Source organism: Mus musculus, chromosome 2 (assembly GCF_000001635.26).
Source record: "Mus musculus strain C57BL/6J chromosome 2, GRCm38.p6 C57BL/6J".
Lineage (NCBI taxonomy): Eukaryota > Metazoa > Chordata > Mammalia > Rodentia > Muridae > Mus > Mus musculus.
Genome location: NC_000068.7, coordinates 154,205,554 through 154,223,222, shown reverse-complemented (window position 1 = coordinate 154,223,222; position 17,669 = coordinate 154,205,554). Strand labels below are relative to the sequence as shown.

At 50.0% G+C, this 17,669-nt stretch overlaps 2 protein-coding genes across 4 annotated transcripts in view; one reads left to right on the top strand and one right to left on the bottom strand.

Annotated features, from left to right (window-relative positions):
- The window catches only part of Cdk5rap1 (CDK5 regulatory subunit associated protein 1), a 151,028-nt gene extending 149,816 nt beyond the window's left edge, over positions 1-1,212 (top strand). For both annotated transcript variants that reach the window (XR_003953696.1, XR_001783167.2), the window contains exon 15: positions 791-1,212. The gene's annotated coding sequence lies outside the window, so the exon portion shown is untranslated. The remainder of the gene's footprint in view (positions 1-790) is intronic.
- Positions 1,213-2,879: 1,667 nt separating this feature from the next.
- Positions 2,880-17,669, bottom strand: part of Bpifb1 (BPI fold containing family B, member 1) — a 29,526-nt gene continuing 14,736 nt past the window's right edge. For both annotated transcript variants that reach the window (NM_001012392.1, NM_153418.2), the window contains exons 5-16: positions 16,665-16,814; positions 16,052-16,133; positions 13,289-13,352; positions 11,640-11,725; positions 10,110-10,289; positions 9,705-9,758; positions 9,071-9,229; positions 7,895-7,962; positions 6,962-7,007; positions 5,989-6,052; positions 4,943-5,019; positions 2,880-3,042 (exon numbers count right to left, since the gene is read on the bottom strand). In NM_001012392.1, the coding sequence (NP_001012392.1) occupies positions 3,010-3,042; positions 4,943-5,019; positions 5,989-6,052; positions 6,962-7,007; positions 7,895-7,962; positions 9,071-9,229; positions 9,705-9,758; positions 10,110-10,289; positions 11,640-11,725; positions 13,289-13,352; positions 16,052-16,133; positions 16,665-16,814 (1,063 nt within the window). In that variant the 3' untranslated portion in view covers positions 2,880-3,009. The remainder of the gene's footprint in view (positions 3,043-4,942; positions 5,020-5,988; positions 6,053-6,961; positions 7,008-7,894; positions 7,963-9,070; positions 9,230-9,704; positions 9,759-10,109; positions 10,290-11,639; positions 11,726-13,288; positions 13,353-16,051; positions 16,134-16,664; positions 16,815-17,669) is intronic.

Below are 17,669 nucleotides of genomic sequence, written 5' to 3'. Positions count from 1 at the left end.
GTGTGTGCATGTGTGAGCTGGTGAGGCGCCTGATGAAGCTGGTAATGTCCACCTTGTTCCTGCTGTTCCCATGTCCTTCCTGTGTATGTCACCTAGGCTCTTAAATCATTTCTACTCAGATGTGGTCACCAAAGTTGCAGACAGGTCCTAAAAGAGCTGAGGAATGGAGAACAAGCCGAGTTCGTTTCCTTCTAAGCCTCACTGGGAATACGATAAACCTACCGTGGTTTTGGGGAGATGGTGAAGGTCAGCGGGGCAGCAACTGTGGAGTAGTAAGCACAGGCCTGGTGCACAGGAAGGCTTAGTAAGCCGTTATGATCATGCGCGTTCTATACATAAGGGAGCCGAGACACAAAGGAGTAAGCACCTCCATCAGGGCTGGGTAGCATATCAGAGGATGCCAGAGGATGCCAGAGGAAGCTGGGGTTTGATGCTGGGGCCCAGAAAGGACCCAGAGATTGGCTGGTTCTGCCACAGCAGTTCCATGACAGAGCAGCCTGCCACCTACCTTTATGGAGTCCCTGTCTTGTGGGAACCCAGCACCCCTTGCTCCTGCATGCCCCTGACTATGTGAGCATGGCTCCTTCATTATCGGGTGGTGCAGCCACCAACAGCTGTCCCCAGTTGTCGTGGGATTTTCAACAGAATTTTCTCCTTTCAACTCAGGGTGCAAGCAGGGCAGGTGTTAGCGCCAATTTCCTTTTCTTTTTTGTTTTAAACTTTTTTTTTTCTTTTGAGATTATAATATCATTACATCATCTCTCCCCTTCCTTTCCCATCCTTCCCTCAGGAGTTCCAGTTTTCACCTGGATGCTCAGGCTTGAGAACTGGTGGAAGACAGAGTTCCAGGAGACAGCAGAGACGTAGGAAGCACACAGGAAGCACGAGGCTGACCATGGCTTGTTCTGAAGCGCTTCCTTCAGCCAGCAGGACAAACTGTCAGCGAAAGTTCACAGATTTGATGGAATATGTTAGAGAAGACTGGGTTCTATATTTTAAGATTTTTAAAAAAATTTATGTGTATGTATGTATGTATGTATGTGTGTGTGTGCCTACATGAGATTCTGTGAACCACGTGTGGGCATGTGCTTTGGCAGTCAGAGGGCACCAGAGTCCCTGGAACTGTAGTTACAGGTGGTTGTGAGCTGATTGATGTAGGTTCTAGGCCCTTTGTAGGAGCAGTAAATGCTTTTAATCTCTGATCCACCTCTACATCTCAAAGAGTGAGTTTTTTTTTTTAATTTAATTTAATGTGTGGGTGTTTTGCTTGTATTTGTCTCACTATGAGCATACATATGTTTGGTGCACACAGAGGTCAGAAGGAGGCACCGGATCCCCTGGCACTGGAGATACAGATGGTTGTGAGTCATGACGTGGGTGCTGGGAACTGACCCCAGCTCCTCTGGAAGAGCAGCCAGCGCTCCTCACCACTGATCCATCTCCCCAGGCTCAAGACTTGGGTTGTGTTGAAACACGGTCTTGTGATGTAACTTAGGCTGGTCTCCAACTAGTAGTCCTCCTGTCTCAGCCTTCTCAGGAGCTAGGGTCATAGATGGGTGTCAATTAGGGACAATTTAAAAGATATAACCTGGAATTTTCTCTTTACTGTTTCTGTTTTTACTCTCTCTGTTGAGGAAGGATGCAGAGGCTCAGAGCCCTACCTGTGGGACTTGAGAACTCCTGCCCCTAGCTAGGGTCTCCTGTCTCTGGGTCAGGGATGGCAGTCTCAGGGTCCTGCCAGATGCAGGTCAACGCAGAGACAGTTTGTCTTCTTTCCCTTGGAAAGTAGGGCACAGAAGAGAGTGGATGAGGAAGGAGCCTGGAAGAGGAGGCAGCGACATGCTGCTGGGTGAGGGCAGAGTGCTGCCTAGGCTGTGGGGAAGGTAGGTGGTGGGTCAGCTCTGAGATCCCTCCGGTGTAACTGACATGAAACAAATGTTCTTGGTACCCGCAGTAGGCTGATACCCAGATGTGAGTGGAGTAGATCTTGGAGATGACCCACACAACAGTGGCGAGTAGGCTGTGACCAGCTGCTGTGGGAGGCCTGGGAACCAGAGCTGAGATTGGACCTCAGAGCTGTCCCTTGCCCGGGGAATAAGGATCCTGGGCATCTTCATCTGCCACCAGGGGATGAGGGACTTGAGGAGCCTTGGCCATAGCTATGTCTTCATCTTTGACATTCAAAACTGGTGATCACATGGGGGTGGAACAAATCGCCTTACGGTGACCAGGTGGCACTACACACCGGAAATTTGGCAGAAACGTGCTTTGGCACTGAATACTGTCCCTTCCCAGACACTACCCCTGTCTTCCTGTAAGGGCTCTTGTGTGACTGAAGGCTGTGGCTGGGTGTGGGGAACAACCCAGGCTAAACAAACAGATGCCTATTGTCTTGTCCCAGAACCGTGGGGCTTCAGGGAAGCCTCGGAGACAGTGGCTGTCATGCGTATCTGCGTAGGAAAGGTCTTGGTGATAAGGTGTTCCCTGAGGTGCCATGAAGCCACTGGCTGAGTGCCTCGTTCCATCTACCACTCAGCTCTGCAAGATGAGAACCATGATTCTCCCCACTCCATAGAGTAGGGCACAGAAGCCCACCTAGGAGAAGCCACATCCTGTTTGTCTGTCTCCAGAACCATAGGGCTCAGAGAACATAGGACCCACCATATGAAGTGTGTGTCTCCCCATCCAAAAGCCATCCAGAAGGGAGGCGATCCCAGCCACAGCTACTGTTCTGTGGTCATGCCATTTCCATATGACAAAGACCTGTTCAGGTTGGCTCAGAGGTGTCAGAACCCCACCCTCACATCTCTGTCCACATCCCAGGCCTGCCAGAGGTGGAGTGACTCCTGTGCTGGACAGAGACACCCGGACAACAGGAGCCACGGGCAAGTGTTTATTAACTGCAGGGGGGTAGTCTACACAGTAGGCTTCCACACTCCTGGCTGGGACCTGGCCGGGGCTGGCTGCTACTGTCCAGGTCTTCATCAGGAGGGGCGGGGAGCCAGGGTTCTAGGAGGAGGCTGGAGTGAGCTTGAGGGCACCCTGGAATGGAAGGGGAGTCAAGCTGGTTAGTTTTCCTTCTCCTTTGCTTTGGTTTTCACTTCCTGCTTTTTTGGGGTTGCCCTACCGTTGTCCTCCATGAAGGAAGACCTGGTGTGGGGGAACACACTTGTGCAGAGCACATAACAGGATCAAATGAAGGGTTTGTATGTGAACAGTAGTATCTTCCAGCAATCTGTGGCCAGGCAAAGTATTCGTGTGCAGTGGCTGGATTGTGTAGGACAGTTGTTCCCAAACCCACAATAGAATGCAAAGAAATCTTATAAAAGTAGATTCCTGGCTGTCTCCAGAGAGACCTGGACACCTGAGTTTTAAACAACTGTCACTTTAAAAAGAAATCAAACCAAAACTAAATGTAATGATAAAACTTGCTCTGATCTACTCCCTGGCACATATGTAGCAGAGGACTGCCTTGTCTGGCCTCAGGGGAGAGGATGTGCCTAATCTTGTAGAGACTTGATGCCCCAGGAAAGGGGGGTCAGGATGGGGTGGGGGGAGTGAGGTGAGTGTGTGTGGATCTGATGGGGGGGGAGCACCCTCTCAGAGGCAAAGGGGAGGGGGTATGGGGCAAAGAACTCTTGGAGGGGGGACTGGGGAGAGGGGCAACATTTAGAATGTAAATAAAACAATTTAAAAAAGATTGTATTCTGATCTCTTCACAGCGCTCAGCAATGTAGAGGTGAATCGTGATCACATGACCCTTGTGACTGTTCTCCCGGCTCCCCTCACATGCTGGATTAAAGTTCTGAGGAGCCAGAGGGTTTTTCTGCTTTGTTCATTGTTGTGGACAGTGTCTGTACATAGTAGGTGCTTAATAAATGCCCACTAGCCAGCTGACCAAGATGGGCACTGTACTGACTGGCTCACGAAAAAGCTGGGGCTAAAGTAAGAGGAGGTTACTGGGGCAGGTGTCAAACGTAAAATCTGACTGTGCCTACAGTAGGGTACACGTGTGGCTTTGGAAAACTATCTTGCTGCTGTCAAGTCTCAGTTTCCCCATCTGTAAAAGGAGATCATACCAGGATCCACCTCCGGAGCCAGGTGTGAGGGCTGACAGCAGAGCCGGTGTGGACAGTGCTGTTAAGACTGACACTGGTGTGTGATGCCCGACGCAGCTACAGCCCCTTTCCTAGCGGAGGCCAGGGTTGTCACCTGCTCACTAACCATTTGTTTATTAAGCCTTTAGTATGTGCCAGGCCTATCACACTGGGGACATCTGCATGGAGAACTGAGCAGAAACTCTGGTCTGCTCAAGCTGAGGTGTGTGTGTGTGTGTGTGTGTCTGTGTGTGTGTGTGTGTGTGTGTGTGTGTGTGTGTGTGTGTGTAGCTTGAGATCTGCAGTCCTTGGATGCTACCTCATACCCTAGAACTCCTGACGAGCTTTCCTGGAACAGTATCCACCTCAGCTTCAGAGTCTTTGGGCTTGCCAGTCCTTTTGATATGACACTTCTCCCTCTATCCACAGGGCCCACCATCTTGCCTTTCAGGTGCCAGCAAACATCACCTTTTCAGAGAGGCCTTCCCTGTCTATCCTATTAAAACCAGCAGCCCCTTCCCACTACTGCCTTCTCTTCTGAGTCTGCCTTCTTTTTCTTCCCATCCTTTATTTACTTGGGGCTGTTTACTAGTTTATATAGGTGTTTCTCTTGCTACAAAATAGGCTCTTCCAGGGGTGGGGGTGGGGGACAGGATTATCTGTTCCTATGGCTGGAAGCACTAGGAGCCATGCATGGCACATATTACAGCATGGAGAAATATTTCTGCGTGAGTGAAGACATGAACGATGGGAAGTGGGGTAGGAGGAGCAGTGACTTCACTTACAGGTGCCCATCCCCACAAGTGACCTCAGGGCCACTCCCAGCCTTCCCACATGCCTCTCACCTTGCTCACAGACCACATGGCTTTCTCGTATCCCAAGGCCTTGGACATTGACATGGGGACTCCAGTTCTCAGTTTGCCTGAAATAATGAATGTTGTCAGAGAGTGGTGGGGACCATTGTGGGCATGCTTGCAGTTCCTGGAGGCAAGCCTGGGATCTGGCACACAGGACCTGGTCTGTTTCCTTCCTTCTGCTTGCCTGTCCTCTACTTCGGCATTCACCCAGCCCTCTGGCATAAGCTTCTGATTGTCCCACAGTGCACCTCACGTTCTTTAACACTCTTGTTCAAGAACAGTCATCGTTCCCATAACCCTCTGTAGAAGTTTCTCCACCTGAGATTTCTTACTCTTGTAAAGCAAAATTAAAAAGGTGATGATGTCACAGGTACCAGCTCTCCCCCTCACACTTGTTGATGATGTCATAGGGTACAAGGTCTTCCTACCCCTCACACATGGTAGTGATGTCACAGGGTACCAGGTCTTCCTACCCCTCACACATGGTAGTGATGTCACAGGGTACCAGGTCTCCCTACCCCTCACACATGGTAGTGATGTCACAGGGTACCAGCTCTTCCTACCCCTCTCACACGGTGATGATGTCACAGGTACCAGCTCTCTCTACACCTGACATACATCATCTCCTTCCCACCTCCGAGGAAAGCACTCTTATTTATGCTTTCACAGGTGGAAAGCCCAAGGCACAGGAGGATCAGGGAGCTTGTTCAAAGCCAGCAAGAGGGTTGGGGACTTGAACTCAGTCTGCCTAAAGCCTCTTGAGTGAGGTCTAGCTGGCTGCATCTGGTTCCAGCTGGCCCTGTGAACCTGGTGTCTGCCAGCTCATCCCTGCCTGCTTTAGAACTGGCATAGTAAAGGATCAGGCTGTTGAGGGGATGCCAGGCAGGAGAGGTCTTCTCCAGTTGGTGACTAGGAATGCTCCCTGGAGCAGGAAGAGTTAGAACTAGGCTTAGGTAGGTCATGAAAACAGGAGTCCCGGGTGAAGACAGGAGGTGCAGCAGCCTAGGGAGGGCCTTGAGGGCCCAGGGACTCACCATTCTCATTGGGCAGCAGTGTGTATTCAAGGATCTTGGTCAGGGTGTCCTTCAGGACTTCAGGCTGTGAGGAAGAGGGAATCTTGCCAGGTCGTCAGGGCCATCTCAGGTTCCCTGACTTGTCCCCCCATGACAAGAGCATCCAGCAGACATGTTGGAATACCAGGTCTCCCGCAGGCAGAAGCTGCCAGGGTCTGACCAGATAGACTGGGAGAACCCCCACTGCTCTGGGGTTTGGCTCATTGAGAGTTCTCTACACTCAGAGACTTTGTTTCAGCTGGAAGTGCCTGAGAATTCTGCTTTGGAAGAGAAGCCAGATGTCCAGATTTCCACAAATCTCGCAGTAAACTATTGTTTTTCTAAACAAAACCCCCGTAGAAACCAATGGAGGGTCAGATGTGGTAATGAACACCTACAATCCCAGCAGCTAGAAGGCAGAGGCAGGAGGATTGTCCTAAGTTTCAAGGCCAGCTTGATGTACATAGTGAATTCCAGGCTAGCCAGATCTACATAGTGAGAACCTGTCTCAAACAAACAAACAAACAAACAAACAAATCCTACCACCCACAACAGCAACAAAACAACAAAACAAAACAAAACAACAACAACAACAACGTAAAACAAAACAAAGTGAAACCCCAAAGGTGAAGACAAGAGACAGCCCAGTTCAGGCTAGGGACTTGGGAAACTGGGGAGCAGAGGAGAGGGGCTGCCCAGGGTCAGCAGAGGGGCTTTGTTTTATAATAGAGAGTAGTGCAGAGTTTTACATGGTTGGTGTTCTCAGCTATATCTGCATACAGTAGGTGCTCATACGGGAGCCTGCAGGCTAGACTTTGGAGGGTAGTGAGAAGACCACCAGCCTACCCCAGGGCTTCCTGTGATATCTCGTTCTAAGCAAATTCTGGCCAGTGTCTCATTTTAGAACGGCCCATTCTGGCCCCTGTTCCCTTAGAGATAATCTGGTAATACTTACATCGAATAGTTTGATATCTGAGATCATCAGCTTGATGCGCTCAATACTGTAACAGAAGATGCCCAATGAGAGTGGTCCCTTGGAATCTCTGTCAATAACTATTTATGGAGGACCTGCTATGTGCAAGGCACAGGCAGGCTCTCATGAGACAATGGTGAAGCAGGGAAAGTCCTTGCTTTATGGTGTTCACATTCTAAAGGGGTTGGACAGTGGCCCAAAGGACAGAAAATCACCCAGGAATGGGGGAGGGTTGGTGCACTTGTTAGCTCAAGTCCTTTCTGGGAGGGGTTGAGGGGTCCCTAGTTACCATTCAAGTACTTGTGTAGAAATGCCAGCCTGGGTGACAGGATTGTTTGATTTTATATCTATCTATCTATCTATCTATCTATCTATCTATCTATCTATCTATCTATCTATCTATCTATCTATCTATCTATCTATCTAATCTTATCTACCATCTCTCTATCATCCATCCATCCATCCACCCATCCATCTATTTATACCTAGCTATTATCTCACCCTGTACAGGCAGATCAGAATGTTCTCCTGAGCCTAACTTTATTGCTGGAGCCTCCAGTTGGAGTCACTGAACTCAGTCTGGGACAGAAGGTGGTAGACCTTGCAGGACTGGCAGGGGTGCAGAGACCACTTCAATGCTGGGTCCCAAGGGTTTAGTATCTAGGCTGTTATAGCTTTTGTCTTGAAATTTTTCAGAATGGGCAGTTTGAAGCCTGGGGTGATGCGTGCAGGCCATCCCAGTGGTGGGGTTTCCTTGTTCTGTGGCTCCTGTAGAGTCCCTTCATTCTTCTGTTTGGAATTCAATCGTTAAGGTCAGGCGTGGCAAGCCTTCTGTCATCAGCCCTCTCTGGTGCCCCCTGGTGGGGGATTAGAGAAACATAGCCTGGGCAGCTCAGCAGCACTTAGCACATTTACCTGACGTTATTGAAGTTGAGCATAAGCCGGTTGTCTTCTGTGAAGAACTGAGCTTCATAACTGGCCTCCTGCAACAAGACAGCCCAGGAGCCACTTTTTAAAAAAGGGAATGCATCTAAAGGGAGGGTTATACAGGGAAGATTGGGGTCAAGGTAATCTTGGCTACTGGCTCTGTGACCTTGGGAAAAGTTCGACCTCTCTGACGTCACTTTCCATGCCCTAGCCCCTGATTCACAGGTGCTGCTTAAGGCTTGGGATGGCACTGCCAACACAGTCAACACCTACTGTGTGTCAGGCAGTTCATGTGGCTTCTTCAATAAGCCCTACCACCCCCTGATCAGGTCCCATCAGTCCCCTGGTGTTCAGGGAAGTGACTGAAGGGCAGAGGAGGTCAGCAGCTCTGGTGAGCCCTGGACATTGTTAGTATTGTTGAAAAGCTCAGAGGCTAAGTCAGGCTTGCCATTCAGGGCTCAAGACCTGCATCAGTTTGACCCAGAGGGCTGAGCACTGAGCCCCATTATAGCGGCGCTGAGAGAACCAGTTTCTCCTGCAGTGCCTCCCACTGGCCATGGAGAGTCATCAGGGAGTAAGGTTGGTCTGGGAAGGGGCTCCCACTGTCTTTCACAGCAAGGCCAGAATGCCAAGATGAACTCTCTGGGAGGTACCAATAAATCTGTAGTGTGTGAAAGGCACCCCTGAAATCCTGTGGTGCAGAGCTGCACAGAGAGACCCTGCTGTAAGGAGGAGTCAACTCCATCTACTCACAACAGGCACTGCCTGCCCCCTTGGGGGAAGCCTGGCTAGCCTCACTCCTCAGAGCCCACCCAAGACTCTACCCTTCTCCAGTCTTCTCTGCCTCTCCCTGCATTTCTCTCGGCTGCATGTGGTTGCTGTCCTACTCTGACCCACCCCCTTTCTTCTGGGGTGAGGTCTCTCAGCTACTGAATGTTGCCCTCTCTCTGGAAAATGCCCCTAGCTGGGATGTAGCTGCCTTGATGGAAGCTATGGTCCCTCTATCCCTATGGGCTGCTGGTGTTAGTGACTAGCTGATGGGCTTCCGAAGTTCTTGACTCTTGGTTCTTCTCTCCCTCTCCTCCCCACACTACTAGGTGATGCCCCAATTCATAACAATGAACAGAGTGACCCCCAGTTTTTGTCACAGACACTTAAACTCACAATGCCGAGAGAGAAGAAGGGCCGGACATCAGTGTTGGTAGGGAACACTTCCAGCACGACACTTTGGGCTGCCCTGGCACTGCCCTCGTTCAGCACAATGTGGGGGGTGCTGTGGGTGAAGATCTTCAACATCTGGGTGGGCCCCAGCTTGTTGGCTGCCTGGAACGACATCAGACCCACACTTGATCACAGGGCACAGGCCCTTAGTGTCCTCTGTGGTGTTTCTTGGTCTCCAGCCTCTGTCCTTCCCAGCACCCCTGGGTGGAGTGCCATCTCCCTTCAGGGATATTCTCAGTTTCTTAGCCTGAAGCAGGGCTTAGAGTTGCTCTCTTCACCCAGCTCCAGGCCATTGTCTGCCTTTCCCTGCATTTCTCTCCACTGCATGTGATTGCTGTCCTACTCTGGCCCACCCCTTCCATCTGGGGGTACGGGGAATTGCCCTTGCAATGGGTCGTCACACTGGAAATCATCAATTTCAAGTTTCTTTGCTAGACTGAAGAAGTCTCTGGGCTTCCAGGGGGCCTGGTTCCCTTAGTGGGAAAGAAGAGAGGAGCCCGCATCCGTTCTACCCTGCAGAGACCCATGAACAGAGTCAGCGAGCACCTAGCAAGCTCTAGGTGGCAAACAGACTCACCTCTGCATTGATTTCCTTGATGTCCATCTGTAACTGGCGGGCCACATCAGGAATCTGGAGAGAGGGGGAGGGGTGTGAGTCAGTTGCATTAATCACGCTTTCAGTATGTGAAATGAGGACCCTGATCAGTTAGTGATCTGTGCTATTGGGGTGCAGGCACCATCTCCGGATTCCTCAGTACCCAGAGTGCCTTGGAGCTCCCCCTGGATATTTGGGGGAGGAAACAGACACATCTGGTCTCTGAAGGCAGAACCAGGGCCCAGGTGTTAAGGGAAGCCTTTGGCTCTAGCATTGAACATCAGAATCAGGGCAGAGCTGATCGTTACTGGGAGTTCCCACCTCAGGTCTCTCTCAGCGGGCAGATGGCATGGGGGTGAGGCATCCTCCCCACACAGCGAGGCTTACCACGAATCTGAGCAGGATTACAAGCTCCTCCTTGGGGACCAGGGTGGTCACAATGGCATTCACCAGGTCCTGCCTCACGGTCAGGCTGAAGGGGGCCCTGTCTGGGGTGGTCTCCATCAGAGAAGTCGCAGAGTTGTTGAACCAGTTGGTTACCCTCGCCTGTGAGTCCAGCAGCTTGGCCTGAGGAGACACAGAGCAGGGCACGGTCTGAGGACTTTGATAGCCCATTGTATCCTGTCACCAACTGGAAGGAAGCAACTGTGCTGAGGGGAAGGTGTTTCTCAAAGTTTCCATGGTGGAAACCTCATTCCAGGCCAGTAAGGTTGAGAGGCGGGTCCTTTAGGACGGGACTGGGCCTTCATCAGTGGTTAGTGCTCTTGCAGGAGTGGCCTAGCTACTGGAGGTGGGAGTAGACCATCATGAAAGTAAGCTCAACTCCTGGTTGCCCTTGCTCTCACCCTCCCCATCTCTTTGTCTTCCACCACAGGCAGATGCAGCATGGGGGCCCGCAACAGAAGATGCAGCATGTTCTTGGATTTCCAGCTTCCAGGACCAAACGCCTAGTACACTTCTAATGTTTATAAATCACTCAGGCACTGTGTTCTGGCAACACAAACTAGACTAAGGCAGGAACCCATTCTGTTTGTTTTCCATCTTTGTATTTGCGTCAGGAAGTTTAGATTGATGAAGGCAATGGCTTGTCAGGTACCTGGCAGCCTCCCCTCCTGACTCCCTTAGATTACCTCTGCCCTCCCTTCTCTCCTGTCTCAATTTCTTTTTCCATCCTTTCTTCTGTCCTTCTGTCTCATATTTAAAGAGATGGTATATCCCTATGCTTCCCCAGGCTGGCCCCTAATGCCTGAACTCAAACGATCCTTTTGCACCTAGGATTGTGGCTGCATGCTACCCATGACTAGCTTGCAACCAGCTTGTAACCAGAATGCTTGCTTTTCATTTAGGTTTCAACCACTTAAACCCTTTAGGTGAAGGAAGGATTCAAACTGCAACAGAGCAGATGGAACTCTCCCACGCAGTGGTTTCCAAGACTCCCGAGAACCGGTCTGGGACTCACACCACCCATAGGATGTGCAGTAGGGGTTTTACAGAATCCCATTGTTACTGAGCACCCCCTGGAAGCCAGTGTGGTCTCATCTCATTGTCTCCTAAGTATCACCACTTATAGTTTACAGCCATGGAACCCTGCCCAGAGCTACACAGCCAGAGAGTCATGGTCTGGAAGTTAGGGCTGTGTGATCCTTGAGGATGCTTCTGTCCTGAGCCCATGTTGCAACGTCACCAGAAGTTTGAGGTTGGGCAGAGAAAGACCCTGAGACCCATGCACACACAGGGTCGAGGTCTGAGGTCAGGTAGGGAGACATGACGTTCTACCTGCTGGCTTTCACAAGATGCTTAGTATACGATGTCATCAGCTACATACCCTGATGATGTGTAGATGTTAGTCCCTGGGTAGTCACAGAAGAAGAGCTGTTCGCTAATGTCCCCAGTATGCTCTGAGGTCTAGACACTCACCTTCAGGTTCAACAGGATATTACTGTCCTGGATAGCAGGAGACAGAAGGCCAAACTCCAGGGCTCCAGGACTGAGGGCAATGGGTGCTGCTCAGGGCAAGAAGAAAGGTTGTGAAGGTGGAGGGTGTGTTTGGGTGGGGTAATTTTCTACTGCTTCTTTCTGGCCATTAAAGACACTGCCAGAGTCAGGAGAAATGATGCTGTTGGTAGTAACCATGGCAACCATTGCAGGGACCACTTCAAACACCAGCATAGAGCTAGACTTTAATGTGTTTAAAACCTTTGCTTCCCCCACATCATTGTAACCCACTCCAAGTGCATGGCCCTGCCCTGCCCTGCTTCACTGAGAACAGAGCAGCTAGACAGACTCGGGAATTTCCATAACATTAGTGCCTTGCAGCCTTGGATCTGATCTCTCTCTCTCTCTCTCTCTCTCTCTCTCTCTCTCTCTCTCTCTCACACACACACACACACACACACACACACCCCTAATTGGAGCAGGAAGGATCAGGTCCCAGCCTTCCCTACCATGAGTTTCCTCTGTGAGCTCAGAGGAGGCATAGCCATATGCCTCAGTTTCCCCATATGTGCAGTTGAGTGCACCGAGGGAGTAAGATGGTGCATATACAGCACCCAACCCTGGATTTAGCCCTCATATGCACTAGGGGCTTAGTGATTTGTTCTGCTCTGCCCATGCTGCTATGGCTAGGCTGCTCTTTAATGTGCCTCTTTAGATAGTAAATCACAGCACGGTAGGGCTTTCTTCCCCTTTGTTGATTCCTATTATGAGAGGGCTGAGCAGGACCAACTTCCAAGGTTGAACACAGAAGTCCATATCTTCTCCTCTTTTCTGTTCTCAGGGAGGGAGAAATGACATTTGTTCTGTACATACAGCTCACCTCTGCTCTTATTCCCTCCTTTCAGAATCACACAATAGTCAATCTACCATAATCTACCATCCATCCATCCATCCATCCATCCATCCATCCATCCATCCATCCATCTGTCCATCTAGCGTGCATATATTTTTAAGCAACTCCATGTCAGGCAGAACATGTCCTGTATGCCCAGAACTTTTCTATAACCTTTAAATATTGACTATAATCCTTTGAGGTTGGGAGGTAGAAAGCCTCATTGAGGAAACTGGGGACAAGGAGGTAAAGTGACTCCCTCAAGGTCAAGGATCAAGTCAGCAGTAGAGCTGGGTTTTAATCCAGCCCTACCTGGGTATTTGAGCCTCATGTAGAGTAATGGTTCTCAACTTATGGGTCATGACCCCTTGGAGTTGATCCACCTTTTTACAGGGGTTGGCTAAGAAATCATAAAACACAGATATTTACATTATGATTAATAAGAGTAGCAAAATTACAGTTAGAAAGTAGCAACAAAAATCATTTTGTGGTTGGGGGTCACCACAACATGAGGAACTGTATTAAAGTGTCACAGCATTAGGAAGGTTGAGAAGCACTGCCTTGCACATATAAGGTGCTTATGAAGTTGAAGCTGCAGTGTCTGGGCAGGGCTTAGCAGGTGCCTGTTCACCTGTGTTGGCCCAAGGTGCTGAGAGGGCGGTCTCTCCTGGGTAAAGGTGGGGCCTGAAGGCTAAGCCTGCAGTCAAGGGAAAGGCAGTGCAGACAGCAGAGCCCCTACCTGTTGTCAGTCTCAGGAAGTCTTCGTACATGTCATCAAAGGCCTGCTGGATCACAGGGCACAGCTGTAATAGCACAAAGTCAGGGCTATTAGTGAAGAACCAGCCCCTTGCCTACTGCTTCCTGGGCCTGCTCTCCTCCTAGTCTCACTGCAATGCCCCAGACAGTCAAATGTTCATCTGTGAAGTTGAGGACTCACAGATTTGCCCATCTCCGTTCCACCTTGCTGTTCAGTGTTCACAGCTGTCCTAAGGTCCTTTGGTCAACGGTTTGCCCTTTGCCTTGTGTCTAAACTGTACCTGGCCTGCCAGCTACCCTTCCTGGGACACTCATGAGTGCTCAAAGGAGCCCATAACTCTCTTAGAGGAAGCCAAGATTTCACTTATTCATTCCATAAAAAGAGTTCCTCCCATGTCAGACTCTAGGACAGAGGGCCAGCTGGGCTGTCCCACCCACTGCTAAGCTCTGTATCTTTGGTGAGTTTCCAGCCCCAACAGATAGTCCTGTGCCATCAAGGAGTTCTCTGCCTAACATCGACACAGCAACTCTCAACCTAGGACGATTTTAGTCTCTGGCAAGACATTTTTTAGTTATCATTATGTGGCAGACGAGCCATACTGACATCTAGTGGACAGAGGCCAAAGATGCTACTAAATATCTCACCCAGCAGCCCAGTCCCACAAAAAATATCAGTAGCCCCTAAGAGTCAGCAGTGTGGATTTAGTGGTTCTGCTGAAAGGGAACCCTCTTTTATTTCCCCCCTTTCTCCTGACCTTCCCTCTTCCAAGAAGAACCAGAAACTAACTTCCTTCCTGCTTCCTTTCCCTTCCTCCCTTCCTCCCTTCCTCCCTTCCTCCCTTCCTCCCTCCCTCCCTCCCTCCCTCCCTCCCTCCCTCCCTCCCTCCCTCCCTCCCTCCCTCCCTCCCTCCTTGCCTGAGGATTGATCCCAGGCCTCACACATGTAGGCAGGTGCTTTACCACTGAGCTACATCTCCTGCTCGTTTGGCTTTTTATTTTGAGGTGGGACCTTGCCAAGTTGCATAGGCTGGCTTTGAACTTGCTCTGTAGCTCAGGCAAACCTTGAACTGTGACCCTCCTGTTTTAGCCTCCTAAAGGAGCTGGAATTCCAAGCCTTTTCCAGACTAGTCAATATTGTTTCTTAAATTAACCCTTATAAAATATAAGATCCAGGGGCTTGAGAGATGGCTCAGCTGCTAAGAGTGTGTCAGTCTTCCAGAGGACCCAACTCAGCACCTACTCCAAGCAGCTCAAACCTGCCTGCAATTCCAGCTCCAGGAGTCAGACACTCCTGGCCTTGGTGGCACCCATGTGTGTAGAATGTATTCGTCCTCTCATATACACAAGATTAAGAATAAAGTAGTAAAGTAGGTCTTTATAATAAAATAACATCTCATTTGAGATTTCTTCTTTATTCTCTCTCTCTCCTTTTTTTTGTGGTTTTGTACCTTGTATGCTAAGAAAGTACCTTATCACTGAGGAACATCCTTAGCCCTTAGGTTTTTTTTTTTTTTTTTTTTTTTTTGATAATTTGAGACAGGGTTTCTCTGTGTAGCCCTAGCTGTCATGGAACTCACTCTGTAGGTCAGGCTGGCCTTAATCTCAGAGATCTGCCTGTCTCTGCCTCCCAAGTGCTGGAACTAAAGACATACACCACTATTGCCTGGCTAAAGCATCTTGAATTTACAACGGAAATCACTGGTCAATATGAAAGAACCCGCTTCTAAACATTTCAGTTTACCCATGGCATATTAAGGGCATATAAAATGAGAGGTTTGCAGGTATCTTTTGCTATAGACCACTTGTCTAGTAGGTGTAAAGTAGGTGGGTTCTATCCTCCCCAACCCCCTACACACAGCCTGAATTTACGGACTCAGAAGAAATAAACGGAGCTGGATCTGGTGGGCTGCAGTGCTTTCAAACCACAGCTGGACAGCTGAGCATGCCACAGTCTGCTTATGACAACATTTCAAGACAAAATGCAGGATGTTCAGGGATTTCTGGCTTGGTTTTTAAAATCAAAGTATATATACTTACATAAAACATACTAAAATACATTTAATAAAGGCAGAAAACCCATCCTCTCCCAGGTGTTTTGCTCTGCATCCACTACTGTCTATTAAAGCAGTCTCCAGTCTGATGCACGTGAGGTACTGTCTCCTGTCTCCTGTCTAATGCACTTGAGGTACTAGCTCCTGACTCCTGTCTGATGCTCGTGAGGTACCATCTCCTGTCTGATGCTCGTGAGGTACCGTCTCCTGTCTGATGCTCGTGAGGTACCGTCCCCTGTCTGATGCACTTGAGGTACTGTCTCCTGTCTCCTGTCTGTTGGGTGGCAATACTACACAGGAGCTTGCTACTGTGTACCTTCTTCCAGCTCTGCTCCATGACATCACTTTTATAGACAAAAGTCAGCCTGAAGGTAGGATTTATAACTGGGAAGTCAGCAAAAGCTACAGTTAGGGATCCTTCCCTCAACCCTTTAAGAGACACGTTTTAAAACCTTGACCAGCACATGATCAAGGCCTCCTGAATTTTTGACTTTCCTGTTACTTTGACCTCAATGATCTTGCTGGGTCAGTGGCTCAGTTTATTGGCTCAGTGGTTCTTGGTTTAGTTGAAGGAATTACTCAGTCCCGGAAGGATCCCACCCAAGGAGACAAAACTCATACGGTACCAGCTTGCAGTTCCACCCTAGTCCTACAGGGGGTGCCATCTCCATAGGCCAGAGGCCTGTCTTACTCACGTGGTTTTTCACTATTTGGGGCAGGGCTGGCACCAGGAGATTCATAACATTCTTTGCCAAGGAGTTGACCACGAAGGAGAGCCTTTGGCAAAGGAGAGCGGGAGATTAGGGAGCTTGTAAGAGAGGATTGTCCCTGCTTTATAGCGGTGACATGGAATCCTAGGAGGAAGGTGCTGACAGGTCCCCTGGAGGTGACATTGCACTCTTGAGTGGGTCACGTGTGCTGCCTGGAAGGTGTCATTAGCAGCATTTTCTGTACTGGGAAAGTGAGATATGGGAAAGTGACTTGCCCAACATCAGCTAGGCAGTCAACGGAGAAGGTGAGCTTGCTTTGGGCTCACCTAGGCCTGCCTAGGAGGTCTGGGAGCCCTGGATGAGACGCTGCTCTGTCTGCAGGTCACTTACATCTACTCCATACCCACCCTCCCAACCTGGTGGTGCCACCATTGCTGCTTACATTTTTGCTACCCAGAACTGCCTTTGGCATCTGGATTCCCTGGAAGGAGCCCTGGATCTAGACTCAGAGTGACGCCTTTCTGTTTCGCCAGTGTTGTCCACGAGTACAGTGGGCAAGGCCATGGTCTGCCCCTCCGACCAGGAGCCCAACACTCACTTGTGAAGCAGGCTGAGGCGCAGGGTGCTCTCATTGCTGGAGCAGTCGCTGAGATTCAGGTGGGCGGGGCCGCTCTTGCTCCTCTCCACCCGGATGAGGGCTTGGACCTCGGTGCTCATTTGGAACTCCACTATGGTCTTGATCAGTGGTCTGAGGGGACAACAGCAGTGAGAAAGGGTGCTGTTGAAGTCTGTGTGCCACAGCAGTCTATCTGTCCTTCACTATCTCTTTTGCTGGTTCCCATTATCTCTCCCAGATCTGGAGTCCCAGAGTTTTCTCCGGATCTCACCACTTATGGATGCCAGGGGATTCCAAGTCACACCACATTGTCTCCTGGCCTGCCTCTTTCAAACCTTGTCGTCTTGGCTGCTGGCTGTTCCTCCCGGATTGTTGTGGGAGCAGACCCTGAAGTCATCCTTGATCTCTCTCCATATCCAACTCACAGGAATCCCTGTTGTTTCTGCCTGCTTCCAACTCATAGCTAGAGGCTGTTTCCTCCTCTGCTCCATCATCCCAGACATGGGCCTTAGGCACTTTTTATTTCTTTCCCCGAGACAGGGTTTCTCTGTATAGCCCTGGCTGTCCTGGAACTCTCTTTGTAGACCAGGCTGGCCTCAAACTCAGAAATCCGCCTGCCTCTGCTTCCCAAGTGCTGGGATTAAAGGTGTGTGCCACCACTGCCTGGCTACCTCAGCCACTTCTGTCTCCCCTAGAGCAGGGCCTTCCATGTGGTGGTCCCACTTCCACTCTGCACCACACTGTTTTCCCCTAAGCTCAGACCTTCTGTTGCTTTTGGCCCTCATATTCCATTAAAGCCTAGTTCTCATCTTGTCACATAAGGTCCGGCACCATCAGTCCTCAGCGGCTTGCTGACCTCATCTCTAACCCCACCCCTTCCCTTCTTGTTGTCATTTCTGCCTCAGGGCCTTTGCACTTGTTCATCTAATGCTGGGATTTGTTTCTAGACATCTGCATGGAGAGCGAGTAGCTGAAACTGTTAGGTTA